This window comes from Mustelus asterias, chromosome 15, assembly GCF_964213995.1.
Source record: "Mustelus asterias chromosome 15, sMusAst1.hap1.1, whole genome shotgun sequence".
NCBI classification, from domain to species: Eukaryota; Metazoa; Chordata; class Chondrichthyes; order Carcharhiniformes; family Triakidae; genus Mustelus; species Mustelus asterias.
Genome location: NC_135815.1, coordinates 66,311,497 through 66,338,467, shown reverse-complemented (window position 1 = coordinate 66,338,467; position 26,971 = coordinate 66,311,497). Strand labels below are relative to the sequence as shown.

At 46.4% G+C, this 26,971-nt stretch overlaps 1 protein-coding gene across 8 annotated transcripts in view; it reads left to right on the top strand.

Moving 5' to 3' along the window:
* Nucleotides 1-26,971, top strand: part of dop1a (DOP1 leucine zipper like protein A) — a 352,103-nt gene that overhangs the window by 182,857 nt on the left and 142,275 nt on the right. For all 8 annotated transcript variants that reach the window (XR_013499663.1, XR_013499664.1, XM_078230041.1 and 5 more), the window contains 2 exons: nt 6,509-6,768; nt 7,656-9,687. Coding sequence is in view for 6 of the 8 variants with exons in the window: in XM_078230041.1 (XP_078086167.1) it covers nt 6,509-6,768; nt 7,656-9,687 (2,292 nt within the window). In the remaining 2 variants the exon portion in view is untranslated. The remainder of the gene's footprint in view (nt 1-6,508; nt 6,769-7,655; nt 9,688-26,971) is intronic.

The following is a 26,971-nucleotide window of genomic DNA, read 5'->3' as shown; positions in this document are numbered from 1 at the left end:
CATTTTCCTCTTATTTTTTAAGTTATTTTATTTTAAAACTTATTTATTTATGTATGCATTTAGCAGTGTAAAATATTTTAGCTGACCAGGTATATTTCTCTAATGCTTTTTTCTGATAAGGAAACTCCAATTTTAACATTGTTTCCGATGGAAATCTACATTTCATAGTCGATGCATTTAAAGTCGCAATTTCCAGAAACACAAAACACACTGTTTGTGGGCAGCTCCAAGCATAATGTGCATGTCACTGACTCCAAAATCCATGCCACTGGATTCACAGAATGGTTGCAACACCGAAGGAAGCCATTTGGCCTGTCATATCTGCCTGGTCCTCTGAAGGAGCAAATGACTTTGTATCACTCCCCTTCCTTTACCCCTTAGACCTGGAAATATTTTTCCTTCTCAGTTCAAAATTATGAGAGGCATAGATAAGATAGATCGTAAGAATATTTTCCCCTTGGTAGAGATGTTTAACACTAGAAGGCATAGGTTTAAGGTGAGGAGTAGAATCATAGAATCTCCACATTGCAGAAGAAGCCATTCAGCCCATCATGTCTGCATCAACTCACTGACAGAGCAAAGGCCCCCTCTCCCGTCCTATTCCTGTAGCTCCGCAAATTTGCTATGGCTAATCCATCTATCCTACACATCTTGGAACACTTGAGGGGCAATTTAGCATGCCAGTCCACTTAACCTGCGCCAACACATCTGTGGGAGGAAACAGGAGCACCTGGAGGAAACCCACGCAGACATGGGGAGAACGCGCAAGCTCCAGAAAGAGAGTTGCCTAAGGCAGGAATCGAACCTGAGTCCCTGGCACTGAGGCAGGAATATTAACCACTGCCACCGTGCCACTGTAAATAGTTGAGTGGGGATCCGAGGAAATCTTTTTTCACCCAGACGATGGTGGAAATATGGAACGTGGGAGGGTAGTGGAGGCAGGTAATCCCGCAACATTTTAAGAACCACCTGAACGAGCACTTAAATCGCTAAGGCATAGTAGACCACGGACCAAGTTCTGGTAAATGGGATTAATACAGATTGATGTTTGACAGTCCGCATATGTATGTTCGGCATAGATATGGTGCGCCGAAGGCCTGTTTCTGTGCTGTCTGACTCTGATTCTATCCAGTTCCCTGTTGAAAGCCTTAGTCGACTCCTCAGGCAATGCATTAAACGTTTATTAGTCACAAGTAGGCTTACGTTAACACTGCAATGAAGTTACTGAAAATCCCTTAGTTGCCACACTCCAGTGCCTGGTTGAGTACACAGAGGGAGAATTCAGCATAGCCAATCCACCCAACCAGCACGTCTTTGGACTGTGGGAGGAAACTGGAGCACCCGGAGGAAATCCACACAGACACAGAGAGAATGTGCAGACTCCACACAGACAGTGGCCCAAGCTGGGAATCGAACCCGGGTCCCTGGCACTGTGAGGTAGCAGTGCTAACCACTGTGCCACTGTGCTGCCCCACAGATCCTAACCTCTCACTGCATGAAGAAATCTTTTCTCATGTCGCGATAGCTTCTTATACCAATTACGTCAAATCTATGCCCTCTGTTCTCCACCCTTCCACCAACAGGAACAGTTTCTTCCTTAATTACAACATCCTTTTTGGTGAGAGCTGGCCATTAGAACAAAAAGAACAAAGAACAATACAGCACAGGAACAGGCCCTTCGGCCCTCCAAGCCCGCGCCGCTCCCCGGTCCAGGATTGAATCCTGAATCCAGGATCCCCGCCCAATTTTCCAGCCTATCTACATCCTAATATCCTATCCACCGAGCTGTCCCTCACAGCTACGATGCTTTGTTCATCACAACCTATTAACTCACCCCCACCCCCCCATTCCAGACCATGTGATCTCCAGGGAGAGGCGAAAACCCAGAGTGAAAACCCCAGGGCCAATATGGGGAAAAGAAATCTGGGAAATTCCTCTCCGACCCCCTGAGGCGATCGAAACGAGTCCAGGAGACCACACTGGCCCTGATCAGAAAATGCTTCCCAACCCTATTCATTTCCACTTCTGCTTTACGAACACCATCTGAATTCCCTGCCCCCGAGACAGGTTCCCAACTATCCGCAGTCTCGCTCTGTACTGGCACCAGCAAGATGATCATAGAATGAAGCCTTGAAACGAGAAACAAAGAACAATTAGCCCGCGCCGCTCCCTGGTCCAAACTAGACCACTCTTTTGTATCCCTCCATTCCCACTCCGTTCATATAGCTGTCTAGATAAGTCTTAAACGTTCCCAGTGTGTCCGCCTCCACCACCTTGCCCGGCAACACATTCCAGGCCCCCACGACCCTCTGTGTAAAATATGTCCTTCTGATATCTGTGTTAAACCTCCCCCCCTTCACCTTGAACCTATGACCCCTCGTGAACGTCACCACTGACCCGGGGAAAAGCTTCCCACCGTTCACCCTATCTATGCCTTTCATAATTTTATACACCTCTATTAAGTCTCCCCTCATCCTCCGTCTTTCCGAGGAGAACAACCCCAGTTTCCCCAATCTCTCCTCATAACCAAGCCCCTCCATACCAGGCAACATCCTGGTAAACCTCCTCTGTACTCTCTCCAAAGCCTCCACGTCCTTCTGGTAGTGTGGCGACCAGAACTGGACGCAGTATTCCAAATGCGGCCGAACCAACGTTCTATACATCTGCAACATCAGACCCCAACTTTTATACTCTATGCCCCGTCCTATAAAGGCAAGCATGCCATATGCCTTCTTCACCACCTTCTCCACCTGTGACGTCACCTTCAAAGATCTGTGGACTTGCACACCCAGGTCCCTCTGCGTCTCTACGCCCTTTATGGTTCTTCCATTTATCGTGTAGCTCCTCCCTACATTATTCCACCAAAATGCATCACTTCGCATTTATCAGGACTGAACTCCATCTGCCATTTCTTTGCCCAAATTTCCAGCCTATCTATATCCTTCTGTAGCCTCTGACAATGTTCCTCACTATCTGCAAGTCCTGCCAGTTTTGTGTCGTCCGCAAACTTACTGATCACCCCAGTTACTCCTTCTTCCAGATCATTTATATAAATCACAAACAGCAGAGGTCCCAATACAGAGCCCTGCGGAACACCACTAGTCACAGGCCTCTAGCCGGAAAAAGACCCTTCCACTACCACCCTCTGTCTTCTATGACCAAGCCAGTTCTCCACCCATCTAGCCACCTCCCCCTTTATCCCATGAGATCCAACCTTTTTCACTAGCCTACCATGAGGGACTTTGTCAAACGCTTTACTAAAGTCCATATAGACAACATCCACGGCCCTTCCTTCGTCAACCATTCTGGTCACTTCTTCAAAAAACACCACCAGGTTAGTGAGGCATGACCTCCCTCTCACAAAACCATGTTGACTATCGTTAATGAGTTTATTCCTTTCTAAATGCGCATACATCCTATCTCTAAGAATCTTTTCCAACAACTTCCCCACCACGGACGTCAAGCTCACCGGCCTATAATTACCCGGGTTATCCTTCCTACCCTTCTTAAATAACGGGACCACATTGGCTATCCTCCAATCCTCTGGGACCTCACCTGTGTCCAGTGATGAGACAAAGATTTGCGTCAGAGGCCCAACGATTTCACCTCTCGTCTCCCTGAGCAGCCTTGGATAGGTTCCATCAGGCCCTGGGGATTTGTCAGTCTTTATATTCTCTAACAAACCTAACACTTCCGCCTTTGTAATGGAGATTTTCTCCAACGGTTCAACACTCCCCTCCGAGACACTCCCAGTCAACACATCCCTCTCCTTTGTGAATAGCGACGCAAAGTATTCATTTAGGATCTCCCCTACTTCTTTGGGCTCCAAGCATAAGTCCCCACTTTTGTCCCTGAGAGGTCCGATTTTTTCCCCAACAACCCTTTTGTTCCTAACGTATGAATAAAATGCCTTGGGATTCTCCTTAATCCTGTCTGCCAAGAACATTTCGTGACCCCTTTTTGCTCTTCTAATTCCCCGTTTGAGTACTTTCCTACTTTCTTTGTACTCCTCCAGAGCTCCCTCCGTTTTTAGCTGCTTGGACCTAACATACGCCTCTCTTTTCTTTTTGACCAGTCCCTCAATTTCCCTGGTTATCCACGGTTCTCTAATCCTACCCTTCCTATCCTTCTTTTTTACAGGCACATGCTTGTCCTGTAGCTCTAACAACCGTTCCTTAAAACGGTTTTAAGGAACAACATCGTGGGCCGAAGGGCCTGTTCTGTGCTGTACTGTTCTATTTAAAAGACTGCCACATACCAGATGTGCATTTACCCTCAAACAGCCTCTCCCAATCAAGAGCTGCCAATTTCTGCCTGATCCCACTAAAGTTAGCCTTCCCCCAATCCAACACCTTACCCTTGGGACACCACTCATCCTTTTCCATCACTATCCTAAAGCTAACAGAATTGTGGTCACTATTTGCCACATGTTCCCCTACCAAAACTTTGAAGACCTGACCGGGCTCATTCCCCAGTACCAGGTCCAGTATAGCCCCCTCTCTAGTCGGGCTGTCTACATATTGTTCCAACGAACCCTCCTATACACATTTTACAAATTCCTCCCCATCCAGAGTCCCTGCCCTCAGCGATTTCCAGTCTATACCAGGGAAATTGAAGTCTCCCACTACAACAACCCTATTTTTCCTGCACCTATCCAGTATCTCCTGACATATCCATTCTTCCACTTCCCTTGGGCTGTTGGGGGGCCTGTAGTACACCCCCAACATAGTGACTGCGCCTTTCCTGTTTCTAAGCTCCACCCAGAGTGACTCGTTACACGAACCCTCTGAATTGTCCTCCCTCTGCACCGCTGTAATATGCTCTCCAACTAATACCGCTACTCCCCCACCTCTTTTGGCCCCTCCTCTGTCTCGCCTAAAACACTTGTACCCTGGAATATTCAGTCCTGTCCCTCTTTCAACCAAGTCTCTGTCACCGCAACCACATCCAAATTCCTCGTGCGCATTAAGGCCCCAAGTTCATCTGTCTTACCTGCTACGCTCCTTGCATTGAAGTATAAGCACTCCAGACCTCCAGGCCCAGTGAGGTCGTCCTCCCCCAGAGTGCTCTTCTTCTTTGCCAGCCTTGTCCCAGCCCCAAGCTCGTCCCCAGCCTCCACACTTGTAGACCTAATATTTTGATCCCCACCCCCCTGCCATACTAGTTTAAACCCCCCCGAACTGCACTAGCAAAGCTCCCAGCCAGGATATTTGTGCCCTTCCAACTTAGTTGTGACCCCTCCCTCTTGTACAGGTGCCATCCTCTCCTGAAAACTTCCCATTGATCTATGAAAATGAAGCCCTCCCTCCTGGACCAGTCCTTTAGCCAGGCATTCATTTGTACCAACTCCCTATTCTTAGCCTCACTGGCACGAGGCATTGGGAGCAGCCCAGAGATGGCCACCCTAGTGACCCTACTTTTTAACCTATTTCCCAACTCCCTGAATTGCTCTCTTAGGATCCCCCTACTCTTCCTATCTACGTCATTTCCACCAATGTGTATAATGACATCCGTTTCTTTATCTTCCCCTTTTAATATGCCTCCTATCCGCTCGGAGACATCCGTGACCCCAGCACCAGGTAGGCAGACTACCATCCTGGAGTCCCGTTCGCACCCACAGAATCGCCTGTCTGTGCCTCTAACTGATGCATCCCCCACCACTATCGCTCTCCGAACCCCTCTCTTCCCTTTCCGGGCCACAGAGCCTGACTGTGTGCCAGTGACCTGGTCACTGTGTCTTACCACTGGAGAGGCACACTCCTCCACACTATCCAAGACAATATACCTGTTTTGGAGTGGGACAACCACAGGTGACCCCTCTTCTAACTGTTCACTCCCCTCCCCTCTCACACCTGTCACCAAGCCCTTCCTATTTTGAGAGACCGCCACTGGAGTACTCCCTGGTACTTTACCCTTCTGCCCTTTACTCCTCCTAACTGTGACCCACGTGTCTTCCTCCCGATGCCCCGGTGTAACTAGTTGCCTATAACTCCTGTCAATTTTTCTCCCATTTTCCCTGACTAGACTAAGGTCAGTGATCTGCAGCTCCAGTTCCATGACACGGTCCCTCAAGAGCTGCAGTTCCATGCACCTGGCACATATGTGAACCTCTGGGAAGCTAGGTGTTTGCAGGAACTCCCACATCCCACATCGGAAGCACTGAACTGGCCGATCACTCATACCTGCCCTTATCCTTTATAGGGTTGGATAAAAAATAACTCGCCTTGCCTCGCCCTTTCAGCCCAAGCCCTGTGAGCCAAAGCCCTTATAGTTCACACTCTGCTTCCCACTCACTCCACTGCCCGCTCCCGACGCTGCCCGCTGTATAGTGCAGCCGGCTTTTTATGCTTCCGGCGAACGCCCCAGGTAACTGCCTTGACTTGACTAACCTAGCTATGACTTGCAGCTGGATTCTAAGTCATTTTTCGATCTCTGATGATCAGTGGACCATTTGGATGTTTGCAAGGTATAACTGTGTTTAAATTTCTGTGATTTGTTGTTTTTGCAGGTCTCTTTTCATAATGCTTGATAGCCTGAGCAGCATGGATGGCTCCATTTGTTCAGTGGCTCAGGCTTGGCTGAACCAATGTATCCAGAGACATGACATTGCAAGGATCCTTGAGCCACTGCTTCTACTGCTGCTCCATCCAAAAACCCAGCGTATCTCTGTGCAACGAATGCAAATAGAGAGGCACATAAGTAAATCCAAGAGTACACCTATTGAAGATGATGCCGTTAATTACTTGCGAGGAATTAATGGGGTAGATGGTGAGTAAATATCCAGTTATGTGAAAAGTCAGATTATTGACATACTTTGAATTTTATTTAATTAACATTTCAGTGATAGTGATCTTTTGTGCTGTGTGAATTCAAACTATTCTGAAGTGTAAGCTAAAGTAAATCCCTGCTTGCCTTAAATTCCCCTTGAAACCCCTCTCTCTAATGTTACCTGTGGTGCTTTCCTGTAATCCCATGCCTGCTCAGGTTTAATTTGCAACTGTGAAGCAATTTAGCATTTTTTCTTCTGAAAAGAAAGGCTTGGTGCCTGACTCATCAGGACAGATGCAAAAATACCAAATTTCATAGTCAGCCACAGTTTGTATTGCATGAAAAAAACTATGGTGATTGGTTGGCAAGTCAATGCTGGTCAAGACATTATTACAATGGAGAATGCTATTGGCTTCCAGGCTTTTCAATTCAAAGAAGGTGCAATATCTGGACATGTTTCTGTTGCCTGCAGAGGACAGGACATGAAATTTCCTTTGAAATTAACATACATGCATCTGTCTTGATGAGTGCAAGATGAACAATTTTAACAGCATTTTTCAGCAATACTCAAGTTCTGTATCTTCTGTTAAGTGGCATTTGTTTAGAATAAAAGGGCTAAGCAGGGAAAAATACTTTCAAAAATCTGAAGGTTTTCCCCAGTTGGTTACCACACACTTTACAGTTGAAGATTGTTATCTATTTCTCTGTCTGAGGTGTTCAGTTTGCAGACAAAAAATAAACCTAATTTTTTGGAATTGGCAAGGATTCAATAATAATTCTCATTGGTAGTGTTTGTATTTCTAAATTATTATTAATGTTAGAGCTTGTTAACAACCTTGACTTAAGAAAATCATTGTTAATTTTCTTTTTGGTATCATTTATCCCAGTTTTTGGACACCTATTCTTTGACTCTGGAAAACACCCAACTTCTAAAGGAACTATTAGCAAACATTTAGGTGCAGAAGAAATGGAGAACTTCAGTTTTACAGTAAACCCTCTGAGTGACAGGTTGTCGATGCTGAGCACAAGTAGTGAAACCCTACCATTTGGAGTTTCAGACTTCGACCTACAGGAGCAACACACAGAAATCCTACATAGTTCAGAATCTGGCTGTTCCCAGTCCTCAACAGGAGATAACAGCAGTTATGAGGCAGAGCCATTAAGCATGGGCAGAGCTACGACTAATGGGAATTCACAGATTTGGTCAGAAGATTCAGTGGATGTTATTGTGCAGCAAGTGGTTTCACATTTGATCAACAGTGTTGTGGATGGATTGAACGACAAGTCTGAATCTCTAGTGTGTCAGGTTCCAGCTGAGAGTGAAACCAATGTACTAGGGTCAAGTGTTGGCATACCGCCAGTAGAGTGTTCTTTCCAAAGTGAAAGTAAAAGCCTGCATATTAGAAGTTCCGTGAATGGAATGATTAAGTGTAACAGTCCTGAAAGTGTGCTGTCTTCAACTGATGATGGCATTGGGACCCTGTCTGGAAGCTTAAGTAGACCCAAATCTTCACCATCAATTACAATATCTGAAGATCCTTTGTCTAAATACAGTCTCTCTGCAGAAGAGATGCAGTCATTAAAGAAAAGTCCTACTGGTAACCATTTAGGACTCCAAGGCAAAATGATGGAGAAACCGTCTGACAGAGAACTTGGCATCAAAGATTTTCCTAAACCACCTGGTGCAAAGCCCAAAATAAAAGTAAACAAAAAGAAGGAAGATGATAAAAAGAAGGCACAGAATGAAAAAATGAAACCACCTAATGTGTCATTTGGTGATAGCTTGGACCTGGAGAACTGGTATAGCTGTGGTGAAGGTGAAATTTCTGAAATAGAGAGTGATATTGGATCTCCGGGAATCTGGAAAACTTCAAAATTTCATATTCATCCTTTATACCAGCATGTTTTGCTTTATCTTCAAGTGTGTGACTCCACAAGGGCTTTACATGCTCTGTCTGCCATTGAATCTATCTTGAAAGCAAATCCAGTTGGATTTGTGAGTGCCATTTCCACCACTAGTGTAAATAATACCTACACTCCACAGCTCTCTCTACTCCAGAATCTGATGGCCAGGCACCGAATTTCTGTCATGGGCAGGGACTTTTACAGTCACATTCCGCTTGATTCTAGCCATGCTTTCCGTAGTTCAATGTACATAGAAATTATTATCTCTCTCTGTTTGTACTTTATGAGGAGCTACTACCCAGCCCATGTAAAAGTGACTCAACAGGACCTTTCTGGAAACCAAAACTTACAAATTGTGAGCATACAGATCCTCACCTTACTTTTTACTGAATTGGCAAAAGTGACTGAAAGTTCAGCCAAAGGCTTTGCCAGCTTTATCTCTGACATGTTGCTGAAATGCAAAGTTCAGAAGGTAGTCCTTCATTGCTTGCTTTCCTCTGTCTTCAGCGCACAGAAGTGGCACTATCTGAGAACAGCTGGAAAGAATGTAATGGCCATCGAAGAGGGGTTATCTGAGGATAGTATCATCAACTTTTCAGCAGATGAAATTGACAATTGCAGCACATTGCAGGCTCAGCTGCTAAAGCTGGTGCAGCGTTTGATTGTCTTGGAGCACAGAGTGATGGTTGCATCTGAAGATAGTGAGACAGGATATGAATTTGTCACCTCTGACCTAGAGAATAGTAATCCACAACAGCCTTTAACTTCCTTACAATATCTGCACTCCCAACCAATTACTTCTCAGGGAATGTTCATCTCTGCTGTAATTAAGGCATTAAATCAACCCTTTTCCTGTAAAATGGACTCTCAGTGGATTGGGTTGATAACATCAACCCTTCCATATATGGGGAAAGTGCTGCAAAAGATGGTGACAGCTGTGACGTTACAACTTTGCCGAAATTTGGACAATCTAATCCATCAGTATAAATATGAATCTGGACTGTCGAACAGCAGGTATGTACTGTTAAAATTCTTGACTTGTTTTGCTATGTTTAATTGCTTTTGATAAGAATCAGTCTTTATTCCGCACATTGTAAATCCAGTTTAGTAGGTTCTGGGGAAAACTACCTGCTGAGCACAGAAATTAAAGTGCTGCCCTATAAGGGTAGATGTTGCATAAAGCCGCCTTATCCATTTACTAGCTCATTTTTTCTCAGTTAAACATTATAATTACAATCAAACAGAGTATCGGACATTGGAGACAAAGTCTAATTTTTGTAATAAACAGAAAATGCCGAAAATACTCAACAGATAAGGTAGCATTAGCAGAGAGAGAAGCAGTCAGTGTTCTGGGTCCATAACGCTTCATTAGAAATGGAACATGTTGTGGATGTTAGGATTTTAAGCAAGTACAGAGGTAGGGGTTAGAAGAAAGAACAAAGTCTGTAATAGGATTACTTAAATGAATATCAGAATTATTATCAATGTCGCTTTCTGGAAAAAATGGGAGCCGTGGTTATGATCTGAAGTTGTTCAACTCGATGTTGATTCTGGAATGTTGTAAAATTCCCAATTGGAAAAATGATTGTGGCAGAAGTGTGAGAACAGGAGTAGACTGACTCATCCCAAAAGCCTTGCCCTGGCTTTTCACACTTCTGTACTGTTCCCTCTGGTGTTCCCCGAGGATGTGTCCTTCGTCCCCTGCTTTTTCTCATCTGCATATTGCCCTTCCGCATACAATCCCAGTTGATATAACTGGACAGGAAGATCCCAGAATAGAATCCTGGCTCAAAAGACCGTAACTTTTACTTTTGTTAGAAAACATGGAAGAGCAGAGTCACTGGCCTGAAATAAAAACACATCAGGTCTGGCAGCATTTGTGGCGAGAGAAGCAGAGTTAATGTTTCAAGTCTAATATGAGTTTTGTTCAGAACTGGGGAGCGGTTAAAACATGATGGGTTTTATTTTTCTTTTATTTATTCATGGGACATGTAAATCCAGTTTAGTAGGTTCTGGGGAAAACTACCTGCTGAGCACAGAAATTAAAGTGCTGCCCTATAAGGGTAGATGTTGCATAAAGCCGCCTTATCCATTTACTAGCTCATTTTTTCTCAGTTAAACATTATAATTACTGGGCCAGCATTTATTGCCCTTCCCTAATTACCCTTGAAGGGACAGTTAAGAGTCAGCTACATTGCTGTAGACCGGAGTCACGTGTAAGCCAGACCAGGTAAGGATGGCAGATTTCCTTCCTTAAAGGACAGTAGTGAACCAGATGGGTTTTTTGACAATCAACAATACTTTCATGGTCACCATTAGACTTTGCCTCTATCCCTCTGCCTCTATCCCGCCTGAAACATTGGAACCCTGGAACATTGAGCTGCCAGTCCTGCCCCTCCTGCAGCCAAGTTTCACTAATGGCTATAATGTCATATTTCCATGTGTCTATCCACGCCTTCAGCTCATCTGCCTTCCCCACAATACTCCTGGCATTGAAATAGACACACCTCAAAAGATTATTTCCACCACACTCAACTAAAATAAAGACAGGGCCTGGGTGGGATTGTGGTCGGTGCAGACTCGATGGGCCGAATGGCCTCTTTCTGCACTGTAGGGTTTCTATGATTTCTATGATTTTAATTCCAAATTCCAAATTCCACAATCTGCAGTTGCAGGACTTGAACCTGGGACCCCAAGCATTGCCTTTAGTGTCTGGATTACTAGTCCAGTAATGATACCACTATGCCACCACCTCCCCTATGCTGTTGAAATGGGGGAGAGGGACAGGTTGAGCAAAACAGAGGTACCCGTACCTCTCTTGTACAGGTCCCACCTCTTCTGGGGCAGGTGGGACCTGTACAAGAGAGACGGGTTACACCTAAACTACAAGGGGACCAATATACTTGCAGGGAGGTTTGCTAGTGTTATTGGGGAGCATTTAAACTAGATTTTCAGGGGGATGGGAACCAGAGTACCACAGCAGATAGTGGAGCAGGGGTAAAAAGACAGGTTAGTTCAAGCAAAATCACAAACGGAAGGGTTGAGTGTGGTGGAAATAATCTTTTGAGGTGTGTCTATTTCAATGCCAGGAGTATTGTGGGGAAGGCAGATGAGCTGAAGGCGTGGATAGACACATGGAAATATGACATTATAGCCATTAGTGAAACTTGGCTGCAGGAGGGGCAGGACTGGCAGCTCAATGTTCCAGGGTTCCAATGTTTCAGGCGGGATAGAGGCAGAGGGATAAAAGGTGGGGGGGTGGCATTGTTGGTGAGGGAAAATGTTACAGCGGTACTCAGGCAGGATAGATTAGGGAGCTTGTCTACAGAGGCCCTATGGGTGGAGCTGAGAAACAGGAAAGGTATGACCACATTAATGGGGTTGCATTATAGACCACCCAATAGTCAGCGAGAATTGGAGGAGCAAATCAGCGGAGAGATAGCTGACAACTGCAAGAAACACAAAGTTGTGATAGTAAGGGATTTTAATTTTCCACATATAGATTGGGACTCGCATACTGTTAAAGGTTTAGACGGGGTAGAGTTTGTAAAATGTGTTCAGGAGAATTTTCTACATCAGTATACAGAGGTGCCAACTAGAGAGGATGCGATATTGGATCTCCTATTGGGAAATGAGTTAGGGCAGGTGATGGATGTGAGTGTGAGGGAACACTTTGAATCCGGTGATCATAATGCCATTAGTTTCAACCTGATCGTGGATAAGGATAGATCTGGTCCTCGGGTTGAAGTTCTGAACTGGAAAAAGGCCAAATTTGATGAAATGAGAAGGGATCTGGGAAGTGTGGATTGGCACAGGCTGTTCTCTGGTAAGGATGTAAATGGAAAGTGGGAGGCCTTCAAAGGAGAAATTTTGAGAGTGCAGAGTTTGTATATTCCTGTCAGGATTAAAGGCAAAGTAAATAGGAATAAGGAACCTTGGTTCTCGAGGGAGATTGTAACACTGATTAAGAGGAAGAGAGAGTTGTATGAAATTTACAGGCAGCAAGGAACAGATCAGATGCTCAAGGAGTATAAAAAGTGCAAGAAGCTATTTAAGAGGGAAATCAGGAGGGCTAAAAGAAGACATGAGGTTGCTTTGGCAGACAGAGTGAAGGAAAATCCAAAGAGCTTCTATAGGTATGTTAGGAGCAAAAGGATAGTGAGGGATAAAATTGGTCCTCTTGAAGACCAGAGTGGTAGACTGTGTATGGAACCAAAAGAGATGGGGGAGATACTAAATGTTTTTTTTTTGCATCCGTATTTACTGAGGAAACGGGCATGGAGTCTACGGAAATAGGGCAAACAGGTAGGGAGGTCATGGAACCTTTACAGATTAAAGGGGAGGAGGTGCTTTCTGTCTTGAGGCAAATCAGAGTGGATAAATCCCCAGGACCAGACAGGGTATTCCCACGGACCTTGAGGGAAGCTAGTGTTGAACTTGCAGGGGCCCTGGCAGACATATTTAAAATGTCAGTATTCATGGGGGAGGTGCCGGATGATTGGAGGGTGGCTCATGTTGTTCCATTGTTTAAAAAAGGTTCCAAAAGAAATCCGAGAAATTATAGGCCAGTAAGTTTGACGTTGGTGGTGGGCGAGTTATTGGAAGGTGTGATAAGGGAGAGGATCTACAAATATTTGGATAGACAGGGACTTATTAGGGAGAGTCAACATGGCTTTGTGCGTGGTAGGTCATGTTTGACCAATCTATTAGAGTTTTTCGAGGAGGTTACCAGGAAAGTGGATGAAGGGAAGGCGGTGGATGTTGTCTACCTGGATTTCAGCAAGGCCTTTGACAAGTTCCCTCATGGGAGGTTAGTTAGGAAGGTTCAGTCGCTAGGTATACATGGGGAGGTAGTAAATTGGATTAGACACTGGCTCAATGGAAGAAGCCAGAGAGTGGTTGTGGAGGATTGCTTCTCTGAGTGGAGGCCTGTGACTAGTGGTGTGCCGCAGGGATCGGTGTTGGGTCCATTGTTGTTTGTCATCTATATCAATGATCTGGATGATAATGTGGTAAATTGGATCAGCAAGTTTGCTGATGATACAAAGATTGGAGGTGTAGTGGACAGTGAGGAAGGTTTTCAAAGCTTGCAGAGGGATTTGGACCAACTAGAAAAATGGGCTAAAAAATGGCAAATGGAATTTAACACAGACAAGTGTGAGATATTGCACATTGGAAGGACAAACCAAAGTAGAACGTACAGGGTAAATGGTAGGACTCTGAAGAGTGCAGTTGAACAGAGGGATCTGGGAATACAGGTACAGAATTCCCTAAAAGTGACGTCACAGGTGGATAGGGTTGTAAAGAGTGCCTTTGGTACATTGGCCTTTATAAATCGGAGTATGAAGTATAAAAGTTGGAGTGTTATGGTAAGGTTATATAAGGCATTGGTGAGGCCGAATTTGGAGTATTGTGTACAGTTTTGGTCACCTAGTTACAGTAAGGATGAAAATAAGGTTGAAAGAGTGCAGAGAAGGTTCACAAGGATGTTGCCGGGACTTGAGAAGCTGAGTTACAGAGAGAGATTGAATAGGTTGGGACTTTATTCCCTGGAGCGTAGAAGATTGAGGGGAGATTTGATAGAGGTGTATAAGATTTTGATGGTTATAGATAGAGTGAATGCAAGCAGGCTTTTTCCGCTGAGGCTAGGGGAGAAAAAAACCAGAGGGCATGGGTTAAGGGTGAAAGGAGAAAAGTTTAAAGGGAATATTAGGGGGAGCTTCTTCACACAGAGAGTGGTGGGAGTGTGGAATGAGCTGCTGGATAAAGTGGTAAATGCTTTTAACGTTTAAGAAAAACTTGGACGGGTTCATGGATGAGAGGGATATGGTCCAAGTGCAGGTCAGTGGGACTAGGCAAAAAATGGTTCGGCACAGACAAGGGGGGCCAAAAGGCCTGTTTCTGAGCTGTAATTTTCTATGGTTCTATGGTTCTAAAAGAGAAGGTTGGCGATCTGTTGGAGGTATGTATGTTGTTTGTTGTACCTGTAAAACCTCAGATACTTTCGACCAGTTTACTTAGTCAAAAGTTTATCTCGGTGCCCTTATTTGCAAGATGGACAAAGGACAAACCCAAGTAAAGGTTCAATAAGTTTATTAATAATAATACTATTAACCCTTAAATTCACCACATAAAACATGAGGATACCTCAGATGCAAGTGTACTACCTGCAAAGATGATTTGGTTAAACTGCAGGCCCGATTCTCTGAGTCCCTCTGGTCCATCGTCATGAGGGTGAGTCGCGATGCAGCTTTTTCCTTCTCTTCCGGATGGTGAAGATCGCCTCCCTTGTTCAGTCTTTGCTCCTGGTGTGTCTGAGATGCGTACCTTTATCCCCCTCCCTCCCTACCTTTCCAGAAACTTCTCTGGCTTCCGGCCAATGAGGTCTCAGGAGGGGGCTCCAATAGAGTCACAGAGGTTGACAACATAGAAACAGGCCCTTCGGCCCAACTTGTCCGTGCTGCCCTTTTTTAAAAAACCCTGAAGTTAGTCCCAATTGCCTGCAATTGGCTCACATCTGTCTATACCCATCTTACCCATGTAACTGTCTAAATGCTTTTTAGAAGATAAAATTGTACCCGCCTCTACTACTACCTCTGGCAGTTTGTTCCAGACACTCACCACCCTCTGTAAAAAAAGTTGCCCCTCTGGGCATTTTTGTATCTCTCCCCTCTCACCTTAAACCTATGCCCTCTAGTTTTAGACTCCCCTATCTTTGGGAAAAGATATTGACTATCTGGCTGAATTATGCCCCTCATTATTTTATAGACCTCTACACACTCAGCCCAAGCTTCTACCCTCCAGAGAAAAAAGTCCCAGTCTATCCAGCCTCTCCTTATAATTCAAACCATCAAATCCTGGTAGCATCCTAGTAAATCTCTTCTGCACTCTTTCTAGTTTAATAATATCCTTTCTATAATAGGGTGACCGGAACTGTACACAGTATTCCAAGTGTGGCCTTACCAATGTCTTGTACAACTTCAACAAGACGTCCCAACTCCTGTATTCAATGTTCTGACTAATGAAACCAAGCATGCTAAATGCCTTCTTCACCACTGTCCACCTGTGACTTCACCTTGAAGGAGCTATGAACCTGTACCCCTCGATCTCTTTGTTCTGTAACTCTCCCCAACGCCCTACCATTAACTGAGTAAATCCTGCCCTGGTTCAATCTACCAAAATGCATCACCTCACATTTATCTAAATTAAACTTCATCTGCCATTCGTCAGCCCACTGGCCCAATTCATCAAAATCCTGTTGCAGTCGGAGATAACCTTTTTCACTGTCCATTATGCTACCAATCCTGGTGTCATCTGCAAACTTGCTAACCATACCTCCTACATTCTCATCCAAATCATTAATATAAATGACAAATAACAGTGGACCCAGCACCGATCCCTGAGGCACACCGCTGGTCACGGGTCTCCAATTTGAAAAACAACCCTCTACAACCAGTGGGTTTCTTGATGTCTGCCTGACAGGACATCAGGGCCCGCCCCCAGGTGTCCATCTCCATGGTGTTGTTTACATGTAAGATAAGGGCTTCGGCGAAAACAGTCGGAGGCAAGGAAGGTTGTTGTTTTTTTTTTCCAAAACTATAAAGGAAATGGCAGGTATGAGTGAGAGGCCAGTTTGCTGCATTTGGTGTGGGATGTGGGAGTTCCTGGAGACGACTTGCCTCCTGGAGGTCCATATCTGTGCCAGAAGCATGGAACTGCAACTCCTGAGAGACTGTGTAAGGGAGGTGGAGCTGCGGCTCGATGACCTCAGTTTAGTCAGGGAAAATGAGAAAGTAATAGATAGAAGTTATAAGCAGGTAGTCACACCGGGGCCACAGAAGGAAGACAAGTGGGTCACAGTTAGGAAGAGTAAAAGTCAGAAGGGTGATATACCAGAAAGTACCCCAGTGACAGTCTCCCATAATAGTAAGGGCTAGGCAACAGATGGGAGAGGGGAAGGGAGTGAGCAGTCAGTGGAGGGATCCCCTGTGGTTGCCCTCCAAAATAGGTATATTGTTTTGGATTCTGTGGAGGGGGGTGACCCTCCAGGGGTAAGCCACGAGGGCCAGATCGCCTGCACAGAGACAGGCTCAGAGGCCCAGAAGGGAAAGAAGGGGATTAGGAGAGAAATAGTGGTGGAAGATGTGATGGTTAGAGGCACGGACAGGCGGTTCTGCGGGTGCCAACGAGACTCCAGGATAGTAGTCTGCCTCCCTGGTGCCGGGGTACTGGTTGTCTCCGAGAGGGTAGGAAGCATATTAAAAAGGGAAGGTAATCAAACGGATGTAATTGTACTCATTGGTGAAAATGACGTAGGTAGAAAGAGCAGGGGGGCTATACGAGAGCAATTCAGGGAGATGGGTGCTAGGCTAAAAAATAAGGCCTCTCGGGTAGCAATCTCTGGACTGCTCCCAGTGCCTAGTGCGAGTGAGGCCAGGAACAGGGAGATTCTACAATTGAACATGTGGCTAAAGGACTGGTGCAAGAGGGAGGGTTTCAAATTCATAGATCATTGGGAAGTCTTCATGACAGGCTGGCACCTGTACGGAAAGGATGGGTTACACCTTAACTGGAAGGGCACAAATATCCTGGCTGGGAGTTTTGCTAGTGTGTTTCGGCAGGGTTTAAACTAGTGTGGCAGGGGGGTCGGGAACAAAACAGTAGGTCAATAAGTACTGAGGCTGGGGTCGAACTGGGGGCCAGGGCAAGGCTAGAGAAGAAGAAGAACATTCTGGAGCAGGATGACCTGAAGGTCTGGAGTGCATCTGCTTCAATGCGAGGAGCGTAACGGGTAAGACAGACAAACTTAAGGCCTTAATGCTTACGTGGAATTTGGATGTGGTTGCAGTGACGGAGGCATGGTTAAAAGAAGGACAGGACTGGCAGCTGAATATTCCAGGGTATAAGTGTTTTAGGTGAGACAGAGGCGGGGGAGTAGCGATATTAGTTAGGGAGCATATTACAGCGGTGCAGAGGGTGGACAATTTAGAGGGGTCATGTAATGAGTCACTGTGGGTGGAGCTCAGAAACAGGAAAGGTGCAATCACTATGCTGGGGGTAAACTACAGGCCACCCAACAGCCCACGGGAAGTGGAGGAGAGGATATGTCAGGAGATTCTGGATATGTGCAGAAAAAATAGGGTTGTTGTAGTGGGAGACTTCAATTTCCCTGGTATAGATCATAGAATCCCTACAGTACAGAAGGAGACCATTCGGCCCATCGAGTCTGGACCGACAACAATCCCACCCTATCCCCATAACCCCAAATATTTCCCCTGCTAATCCACCCGATACTAGTGTCAATTTAGCATGGCCAATCAACCTAACCCGCACATCTTTGGACTGTGAGAGGAAACCGGAGCACCCGGAGGAAACCCACGCAAACACGGGGAGAACGTGCAAACTCCACAACAGACAGTGACCCAAGCCGGGAATCGAACCCGGGACCCTGGCGCTGTGAGGCAGCAGTGCTAACCACTGTGCCACCGTGCCGCCCAAATAGACTGGAAAGTGCTTAGGGCTGGGGGTCTGGACAGGGAGGAATTTGTAAAATGCGTACTGGAAGGTTCTTTGGAACAGTATGTAGATAGCCCAACTAGAAAGGGGGCTATACTGGATCGAGTTCTGGGAAATAAGAACATAAGAACATAAGAAATAGGAGCAGGAGTAGGCCATCTAGCCCCTCGAGCCTGCCCCGCCATTCAATAAGATCATGGCTGATCTGACGTGGATCAGTACCACTTACCCGCCTGATCCCCATAACCCTTAATTCCCTTACCGCTCAGGAATCCATCCATCCGCGCTTTAAACATATTCAGCGAGGTAGCCTCCACCACCTCAGTGGGCAGAGAATTCCAGAGATTCACCACCCTCTGGGAGAAGAAGTTCCTCCTCAACTCTGTCTTAAACCGACCCCCCTTTATTTTGAGGCTGTGTCCTCTAGTTTTAACTTCCTTACTAAGTGGAAAGAATCTCTCCGCCTCCACCCTATCCAGCCCCCGCATTATCTTATAAGTCTCCATAAGATCCCCCCTCATCCTTCTAAACTCCAACGAGTACAAACCCAATCTCCTCAGCCTCTCCTCATAATCCAAACCCCTCATCTCCGGTATCAACCTGGTGAACCTTCTCTGCACTCCCTCCAATGCCAATATATCCTTCCTCATATAAGGGGACCAATACTGCACACAGTATTCCAGCTGCGGCCTCACCAATGCCCTGTACAGGTGCATCAAGACATCCCTGCTTTTATATTCTATCCCCCTCGCGATATAGGCCAACATCCCATTTGCCGCCTTGATCACCTGTTGTACCTGCAGACTGGGCTTTTACGTCTCATGCACAAGGACCCCCAGGTCCCTTTGCACGGTAGCATGTTTTAATTTGTTTCCATTGAGATAGTAATCCCATTTGTTATTATTTCCTCCAAAGTGTATAACCTCGCATTTCTCAACGTTATACTCCATTTGCCATATCCTCGCCCACTCACTCAGCCTGTCCAAATCTCTCTGCAGATCTTCTCCGTCCTCCACACGATTCACTTTTCCACTTATCTTTGTGTCGTCTGCAAACTTCGTTACCCTACACTCCGTCCCCTCCTCCAGATCATCTATATAAATGGTAAACAGTTGCGGCCCGAGTACCGATCCCTGCGGCACGCCACTAGTTACCTTCCTCCAACCAGAAAAACACCCATTTATTCCGACTCTTTGCTTCCTGTCGGATAGCCAGTCCCCAATCCACTTTAACACACTACCCCCAACTCCGTGTGCCCTAATCTTCTTCAGCAGCCTTTTATGGGGCACCTTATCAAACGCCTTTTGGAAATCCAAAAACACCGCATCCACCGGTTCTCCTCCATCAACCGCCCTCGTCACATCTTCATAAAAATCCAACATGTTCGTCAAGCACGACTTTCCCCTCATGAATCCATGCTGCGTCTGATTGATCGAACCATTTCTATCCAGATGCCCTGCTATCTCCTCTTTAATAATGGATTCCAGCATTTTCCCTACTACAGATTTTCCCTACTGAGCCCGGTCAGGTCGTCAAAGTCTCGGTAGGGGAACATGTGGCAAATAGTGACCACAACTCTGTTAACTTTAGGATAGTAATGGACAAGGACGAGTGTTGTCCTAAGGGTAGGGTGCAAAACTTGAGGAAGGCTAACTATAGCCGGATTAGGCAGGAATTGGTGGCCGTTGAATAGGAGAGGCTGTTCCAGGGTAAGTCCACGCCGGGCATGTGGGAGTCTTTTAAGGAACAGTTGATAAGGCTGCAGGACAGGCATGTGCCTGTAAAAAGGAAGGATAGGAAAGGTAGGATTCGAGAGCCGTGGATAATCAGGGAAATTGAGGATCTGATCAAAAAGAAAAGAGAGGCAAATGTTGGGTCCAGGCAACAGAAAACAGATGGAGCTCTGGAGGAATACAGAGAGAGTAGGGAAGAACTCAAATGGGGAGTTAGAAGGGCAAAAAGAGGTCACGAAATGTTCTTGGCAGACAGGATTAAGGAGAATCCTAAGGCATGTTATTCATATGTTAGGAACAAAAGAGTTGTCAGGGAAAAAGTCGGATCTCTCAGGAACAAAGGAGGGGAATTATGCTTAGAACCCAAGGGAATAGGGGAGATCCTAAATGAATACTTTGCATCGGTATTCACAAAGGAGAGGGACTTGTTGACTGGGAGTGTCTCAGAGGGAGGTGTTGACCCGTTAGAGAGAATCTCCATTACAAGGGAGGAAGTGTTAGGTTTTTTAGGTAACATTAAAACTGACAAATCCCCAGGGCCTGATGGCATCTATCCTAGACTGCTCAGGGAGACAAGAGATGTAATTACTGGGCCTCTGACGGAAATCTTTGTTTCTTCATTGGACACAGGTGAGGTCCCTGAGGACTGGAGGATAGCGAATGTGGTACCGTTATTTAAGAAGGGTAGCAGGGATAACCCGGGTAATTATAGGTCAGTGAGCTTGACGTCCGTGGTAGGGAAGTTGTTGGAGAGGATTCTTAGAGACAGGATGTATGCGCATTTAGAACGGAACAATCTCATTAGTGACAGACAGCATGGTTTTGTAAGAGGGAGGTCGTGCCTTACAAATTTGGTGGAGTTTTTTGAGGAAGTGACAAAAACGGTTGACGAAGGAAGGACCGTGGATGTCGTCTATATGGATTTCAGTAAGGCACTTGACAAAGTCCCTCATGGCAGGTTGGTTAAGAAGGTTAAGGCTCATGGGATACAAGGAGAGGTGGCTAGTTGGGTAGAGAACTGGCTTGGCCACAGGAGATAGAGGGTAGTGGTCGAAGGGTCTTTTTCCGGCTGGAGGTCTGTGACCAGTGGTGTTCCGCAGGGCTCTGTACTGGGACCTCTGCTATTTGTGATATATATAAATGATTTGGAAGAAGGTGTAACTGGTGTTATCAGCAAGTTTGCGGATGACACGAAGATGGCTGGACTTGCGGATAGCGATGAACATTGTCGGACAATACAGCTGGATATAGATAGGCTGGAAAATTGGGTGGAGAAATGGCAGATGGAATTTAATCCAGATAAATGCGAAGTGATGCATTTTAGAAGAACTAATGTAGGGGGGAGTTATACAATAAATGGCAGAGCCATCAAGAGTATAGAAACGCAGAGGGACCTAGGTGTGCAAGTCCACAAATCCTTGAAGGTGGCAGCACAGGTGGAGAAGGTGGTGAAGAAGGCATATGGTATGCTTGCCTTTATAGGACGGGGTATAGAGTATAAAAGCTGGAGTCTGATGTTGCAGCTGTATAGAACGCTGGTTAGGTCACATTTGGAGTACTGCGTCCAGTTCTGGCCGCCGCACTACCAGAAGGACATGGAGGCGTTAGAGAGAGTGCAGAGAAGGTTTACCAGGATGTTTCCTGGTATGGAGGGTCTTAGCTATGAGGAGAGATTGGGTAAACTGGGCTTGTTCTCCCTGGAAAGACGGAGAATGAGGGGAGACCTAATAGAGGTGTTTATAGGACCCTGGTTAGACCCCACTTGGAGTACTGCGCGCAGTTCTGGTCACCTCATTACAGGAAAGATGTTGAAGCCATTGAAAGGGTGCAGAGGAGATTTACAAGGATGTTGCCTGGATTGGGGGGCATGCCTTATGAGGATAGGTTGAGGGAGCTTGGTCTCTTCTCCCTGGAGAGACGAAGGATGAGAGGTGACCTGATAGAGGTTTACAAGATGTTGAGGGGTCTGGATAGGGTGGACTCTCAGAGGCTATTTCCAAGGGCTGAAATGGTTGCTACGAGAGGACACAGGTTTAAGGTGCTGGGGGGTAGGTACAGGGGGGATGTCAGGGGTAAGTTTTTCACTCAGAGGGTGGTGGGTGAGTGGAATAGGCTGACGTCGGTGGTGGTGGAGGCAAACTCGTTGGGGTCTTTTAAGAGACTTCTGGATGAGTACATGGGATTTAATGGGATTGAGGGCTATAGATAGGCCTAGAGGTGGGGATGTGATCGGCGCAACTTGTGGGCCGAAGGGCCTGTTTGTGCTGTGGCTTTCTATGTTCTATGTTCTAAAATTATGAAAGATATAGATAGGGTGAACAGTGGGAAGCTTTTCTGCAGGTCGGAGGTGGCGATCACGAGGGGTCACGGGCTCAAGGTGAGAGGGGCGAGGTATAACTTGGATATCAGAGGGATGTTTTTTACACAGAGAGTGGTGGGGGCCTGGAATGCGCTGCCAAGTAGGGTGGTTGAGGCAGACACGCTGGCATCGTTTAAGACTTACCTGGATAGTCACATGAGCAGTCTGGGAATTGAGGGATACAATCGATTGGTCTAGTTGGACCAATGAGTGGCACAGGCCTGGAGGGCCGAAGAGCCTGTTTCCTGTGCTGTACTGTTCTTTGTTCTTTGCTCTACAACTGCAGGAATTCTGGCCCAACCTGGGCTTCTAACATCATCTTCTAACAATAGGTCAGTGCATTTCAATGGGGTGCGATGATCTCCTGCTGGGTCTCAGTGGAGTGCAAGATCTTTGGGTGATTTATGGAACAGGCCCAGACATGTTTCTGTGTCTTTGTATATTTGACCTTAGTCAAGTCTGGCCTGCCTGAGCTTTGACTGTGTTTGATTTTAATATGCCCAATGCTTTAATTTAGGATATCCAATTTAATTGGCCTTAAAGCTAGGCCCTGATTATATCACCACAGCGTGGCACGTGTGTGAGAGCGTGGCAAGTGTGTGTGAGTGCGCGCACGGTGAGTGAGTACGCATGCGGTGTTTGATTTAATTTATTATTGTCAGGTATTAACATACAGTGAAAAGTATTGTTTCTTGCGTGCTATACAGACAAAGCATACCATTCATAGAGCAGGAAACAAGAGAGTGCAGAATGTAGAGTTACAGTCATAGCTAGGGTGTAGAGAAGGATCAACTTTAATGCAAGGTAAGTCCATTCAAAAGTCTGACAGCAGCAGGGAAGAAGCTGTTCTTGAGTCGGTTGGTACGTGACCTCAGACTTTTGTATCTTTTTCCCGAAGGAAGAAGGTGGAAGAGAGAATGTCCGGGGTGCGTGGGGCCCTTAACTATGCTGGCTGCTTTTCTGAGGCAGCGGGAAATGTTGACAGAGTCAATGGATTGGAGGCTGGTTTGCGTGATGGATTGGGCTACATTCACGACCTTTTGTAGTTCTTTGCGGTCTTGGGCAGAGCAGGAGCTATACCAAGTTTTGATACAACCAGAAAGAATGCTTCCTATGGTGCATTTGTAAACGTTGGTGAGAGTTGTAGCTGACATGTCAAATTTCCGAAGTCTTTTGAGAAAGTAGAGTCGTTTGTGGGCTTTCCTAACTATAGTGTCAGCATGGGAGGACCAGGACAGGTTGTTGGTGACCTGGACACTTAAAAACTTGAAACTCTCGACCCTTTCTACTTCATCCCCATTGATGTAGACAGGGGCATGTTCTCCTTTACGCTTCCTGAAGTTGATGACAATCTCCTTCGTTTTGTTGACATTGAGGGAGAGATGGCCTCTTTCTGCACTGTAGGGCTTCTATGATTCTATGATTCTAAAAGGATACAGGCCAAATGTAGGCAATTGAGACGTGCTTAGTGGTATAAGCAGGGCGGCATGGAGAAGTTGGGCCGAAGGGCTGTTGCCATGCTGTAAACCTCTATGACTCTGAGATTATTGTTGCCGCACCAGTTCACCAGTTTCTCTATTTCATTCCTGTACTCTGTCTCGTCATTGTTTGAGATCTGACCCACTGCGGTGGTGTCGTCAGCAAACTTGAAAATCGAATTGAAGGGGAATTTGGCCGCACAGTCATAGGTGTATAAGGAGAATAGTAGGGGGCTGAGAACACAGCCTTGTGGGGCACCAGTGTTGAGGATGATCGTGGAGGAGGTGTTGTTGCCTATCCTTACTGATGTGGTCTGTGAGTTAGGAAGTTCAGGATCCAGTTGCAGAGGGAGGTGCCGAGGCCCAGGCCACGGAGTTTGGAGATGTTTCATTGGAACAATAATGTTGAAGGCTGAGCTGTAGTCAATAAATAGGAGTCTGACATAGGTGTCCTTGTTATCTAGGTGTTCCAGGGTTGAGTGCAGGGCCAGGGAAATGGCATCTGCTGTGGACCTGTTGCGGCGGTAAGATAACTGTAGTGGATCCAGGTAGTCCGGGAGGCTGGAATTGATTCGTGCCATGACTAATTTTTCGAAGCACCTCATAATGATGGTTGTCAGAGCCACCGGCCAATAGTCATTAAGGCACGCTGCTTGGTTTTCCTTAGATACCGGGATGATGGTCGTCTTCTTGAAGCAAATAGGGATCTCAGATTGTTGTAAAGAGAGGTTGAAGATCTCTGTGAATACCTCCGGCAGCTGATCCACGCAGGATCTGAGTGCACGTCCGGGTACCCCATCCGGGCCAATTGCTTTCCATGGGTTGACCTTCAAGAAAGCTGCTCTGACATCTGCAATGGTGACCCCAGATGCAGGTTTATCCCGGGCTTCCAAGGTGGAGGGCATGCTCTTGCTGACCTCTTGCTCAAAACGGGCGTAGAATACATTTGAGCTCACCAGGGAGGGGTGCATTGGAGCTGGTGATTTTATATGCCTTCAACTTGTAGCCTGTTACGTCTTGTAGACCTTGCCATAGTCGGCGGGGGTCTGGGTGGCTAGCCTGGGACTCTTGCTTGGTCTGGTACTGTCTTTTGGCATCTTTGATGGATCTCCTTGGATTGTATCTGACTTTCTTGTATAGGTCAGTGTCGCCTGACTTGAACGTCTCAGACCTGGACTTCAGCAAGCAGTGGATATCCCTGTTTATCCATGGTTTCCGGTTGGGGAACACACGGATTTTGCTTCTTTGGCACACAGTCTTCTACACACTTACTAATGAAGTCAGTTACTGTAGTGGCGTACTCGTTCAGGCTGGTTGCAGAGTTTTAAATACTGACCAGTCCACTGACTCCAAGCAGCCCTGTAGGAGATCATCCGATTCCTCAGACCAACATTGCACGACCCTCTTTGATGGATTCTCCCGCTTCAGTTTTTGCTTGTCAGCTGGGAGCAGGAGCACAGCCTTGTGGTCTGATTTGCCAAAGTGTGGGCGGGCGATAGAGTGGTAGGCATGTTTGATATTTGTATGATGTGGAGATGCCGGCGTTGGACTGGGGTAAACACAGTAAGAAGTTTAACAACACCAGGTTAAAGTCCAACAGGTTTATTTGGTAGCAAAAGCCACACAAGCTTTCGGAGCTCCATGCCCCTTCTTCAGGTGAGTGGGAATTCTGTTCACAAACAGAACATATAAAGACACAAACTCAATTTACATGAATAATGGTTGGAATGCGAATACTTACAACTAATCAGGTTTTTAAGAAACAAAACACCGTGAGTGGAGAGAGCATCAAGACAGGCTAAAAAGATGTGTATTGTCTCCAGACAAGACAGCTCGTGAAACTCTGCAGGTCCAGGCAACTGTGGGGGTTACAAATAGTGTGACATGAACCCAATATCCCGGTTGAGGTCATCTTCGTGTGTGCGGAGCTTGGCTATGAGTTTCTGCTCAGCGACTCTGCACCGTCGTGTGTCGCGAAGGCCGCCTTGGAGAACGCTTACCCGAATATCATTGGGTACCCTCTGTGTCAAGCGTGTGTGTGGTGTGTGTCAAGAGTGTGTGTGGTGTGTGTCAAGCGTAAGTGTGGGTGTGTGTCAAGCGTAAGTGTGGGTGTGTGTCAAGCGTAAGTGTGGGTGTGTGTCAAGTGTAAGTGTGGGTGTGTGTCAAGTGTAAGTGTGGGTGTGTGTCAAGTGTAAGTGTGGGTGTGTGTCAAGTGTAAGTGTGTGGTGTGTGTCAAGCGTAAGTGTGCGGTGTGTGTCAAGCGTAAGTGTGCGGTGTGTGTCAAGCGTAAGTGTGCGGTGTGTGTCAAGCGTAAGTGTGCGGTGTGTGTCAAGCGTAAGTGTGCGGTGTGTGTCAAGCGTAAGTGTGCGGTGTGTGTCAAGCGTAAGTGTGCGGTGTGTGTCAAGCGTAAGTGTGCGGTGTGTGTCAAGCGTAAGTGTGCGGTGTGTGTCAAGCGTCGGTGTGCGTGTGTGGTGTGTGTGTGTGTCATGTGCAAGTGTGTGTATGTGTCATGCGTGTGTGTGGTGTGTATGTGTCGTGTGGTGTGTGTATGTGTCGTGTGTGTGTGTCGTGTGTGTCGTGTGTGTGTGTCGTGTGTGTGTCGTGTGTGTGTGTGTCGTGTGTGTGTGTGTCGTGTGTGTGTGTGTCGTGTGTGTGGTGTGTGTGTGTCGTGTGTGTCGTGTGTGTGTCGTGTCGTGCGTGTGTGTATGTGTCGTGTGTGTATGGTGTGTGTATGTGTCGTGTGTGTGTGTGGTGTGTGTATGTGTCGTGTGTGTGTGGTGTGTGTATGCGTCGTGTGTGTGTGGTGTGTGTATGCGTCGTGTGTGTGTGGTGTGTGTATGCGGTGTGTGGTGTGTGTATGTGTCGTGTGTGTGGTGTGTGTATGCGTGGTGTGTGTATGCGTCGTGTGTGTGGTGTGTGTGCGTCGTGTGTGTGTGGTGTGTGTGTGCGTCGTGTGTGGGTGCGTCGTGTGTGTGCGTCGTGTGTGGGTGCGTCGTGTGTGGTGTGTGTGTCGTGTGTGTCGTGTTGTGCGTATGTGTATGTGTCGTGTGTGTATGTGTCGTGTGTATGTGTGGTGTGTGTATGTGTCGTGTGTGTGTGGTGTGTGTATGTGTCGTGTGTGTGTGGTGTGTGTATGCGTCGTGTGTGTGGTGTGTGTATGCGTCGTGTGTGTGTGGTATGTGTATGCGGTGTGTGGTGTGTGTATGCGTCGG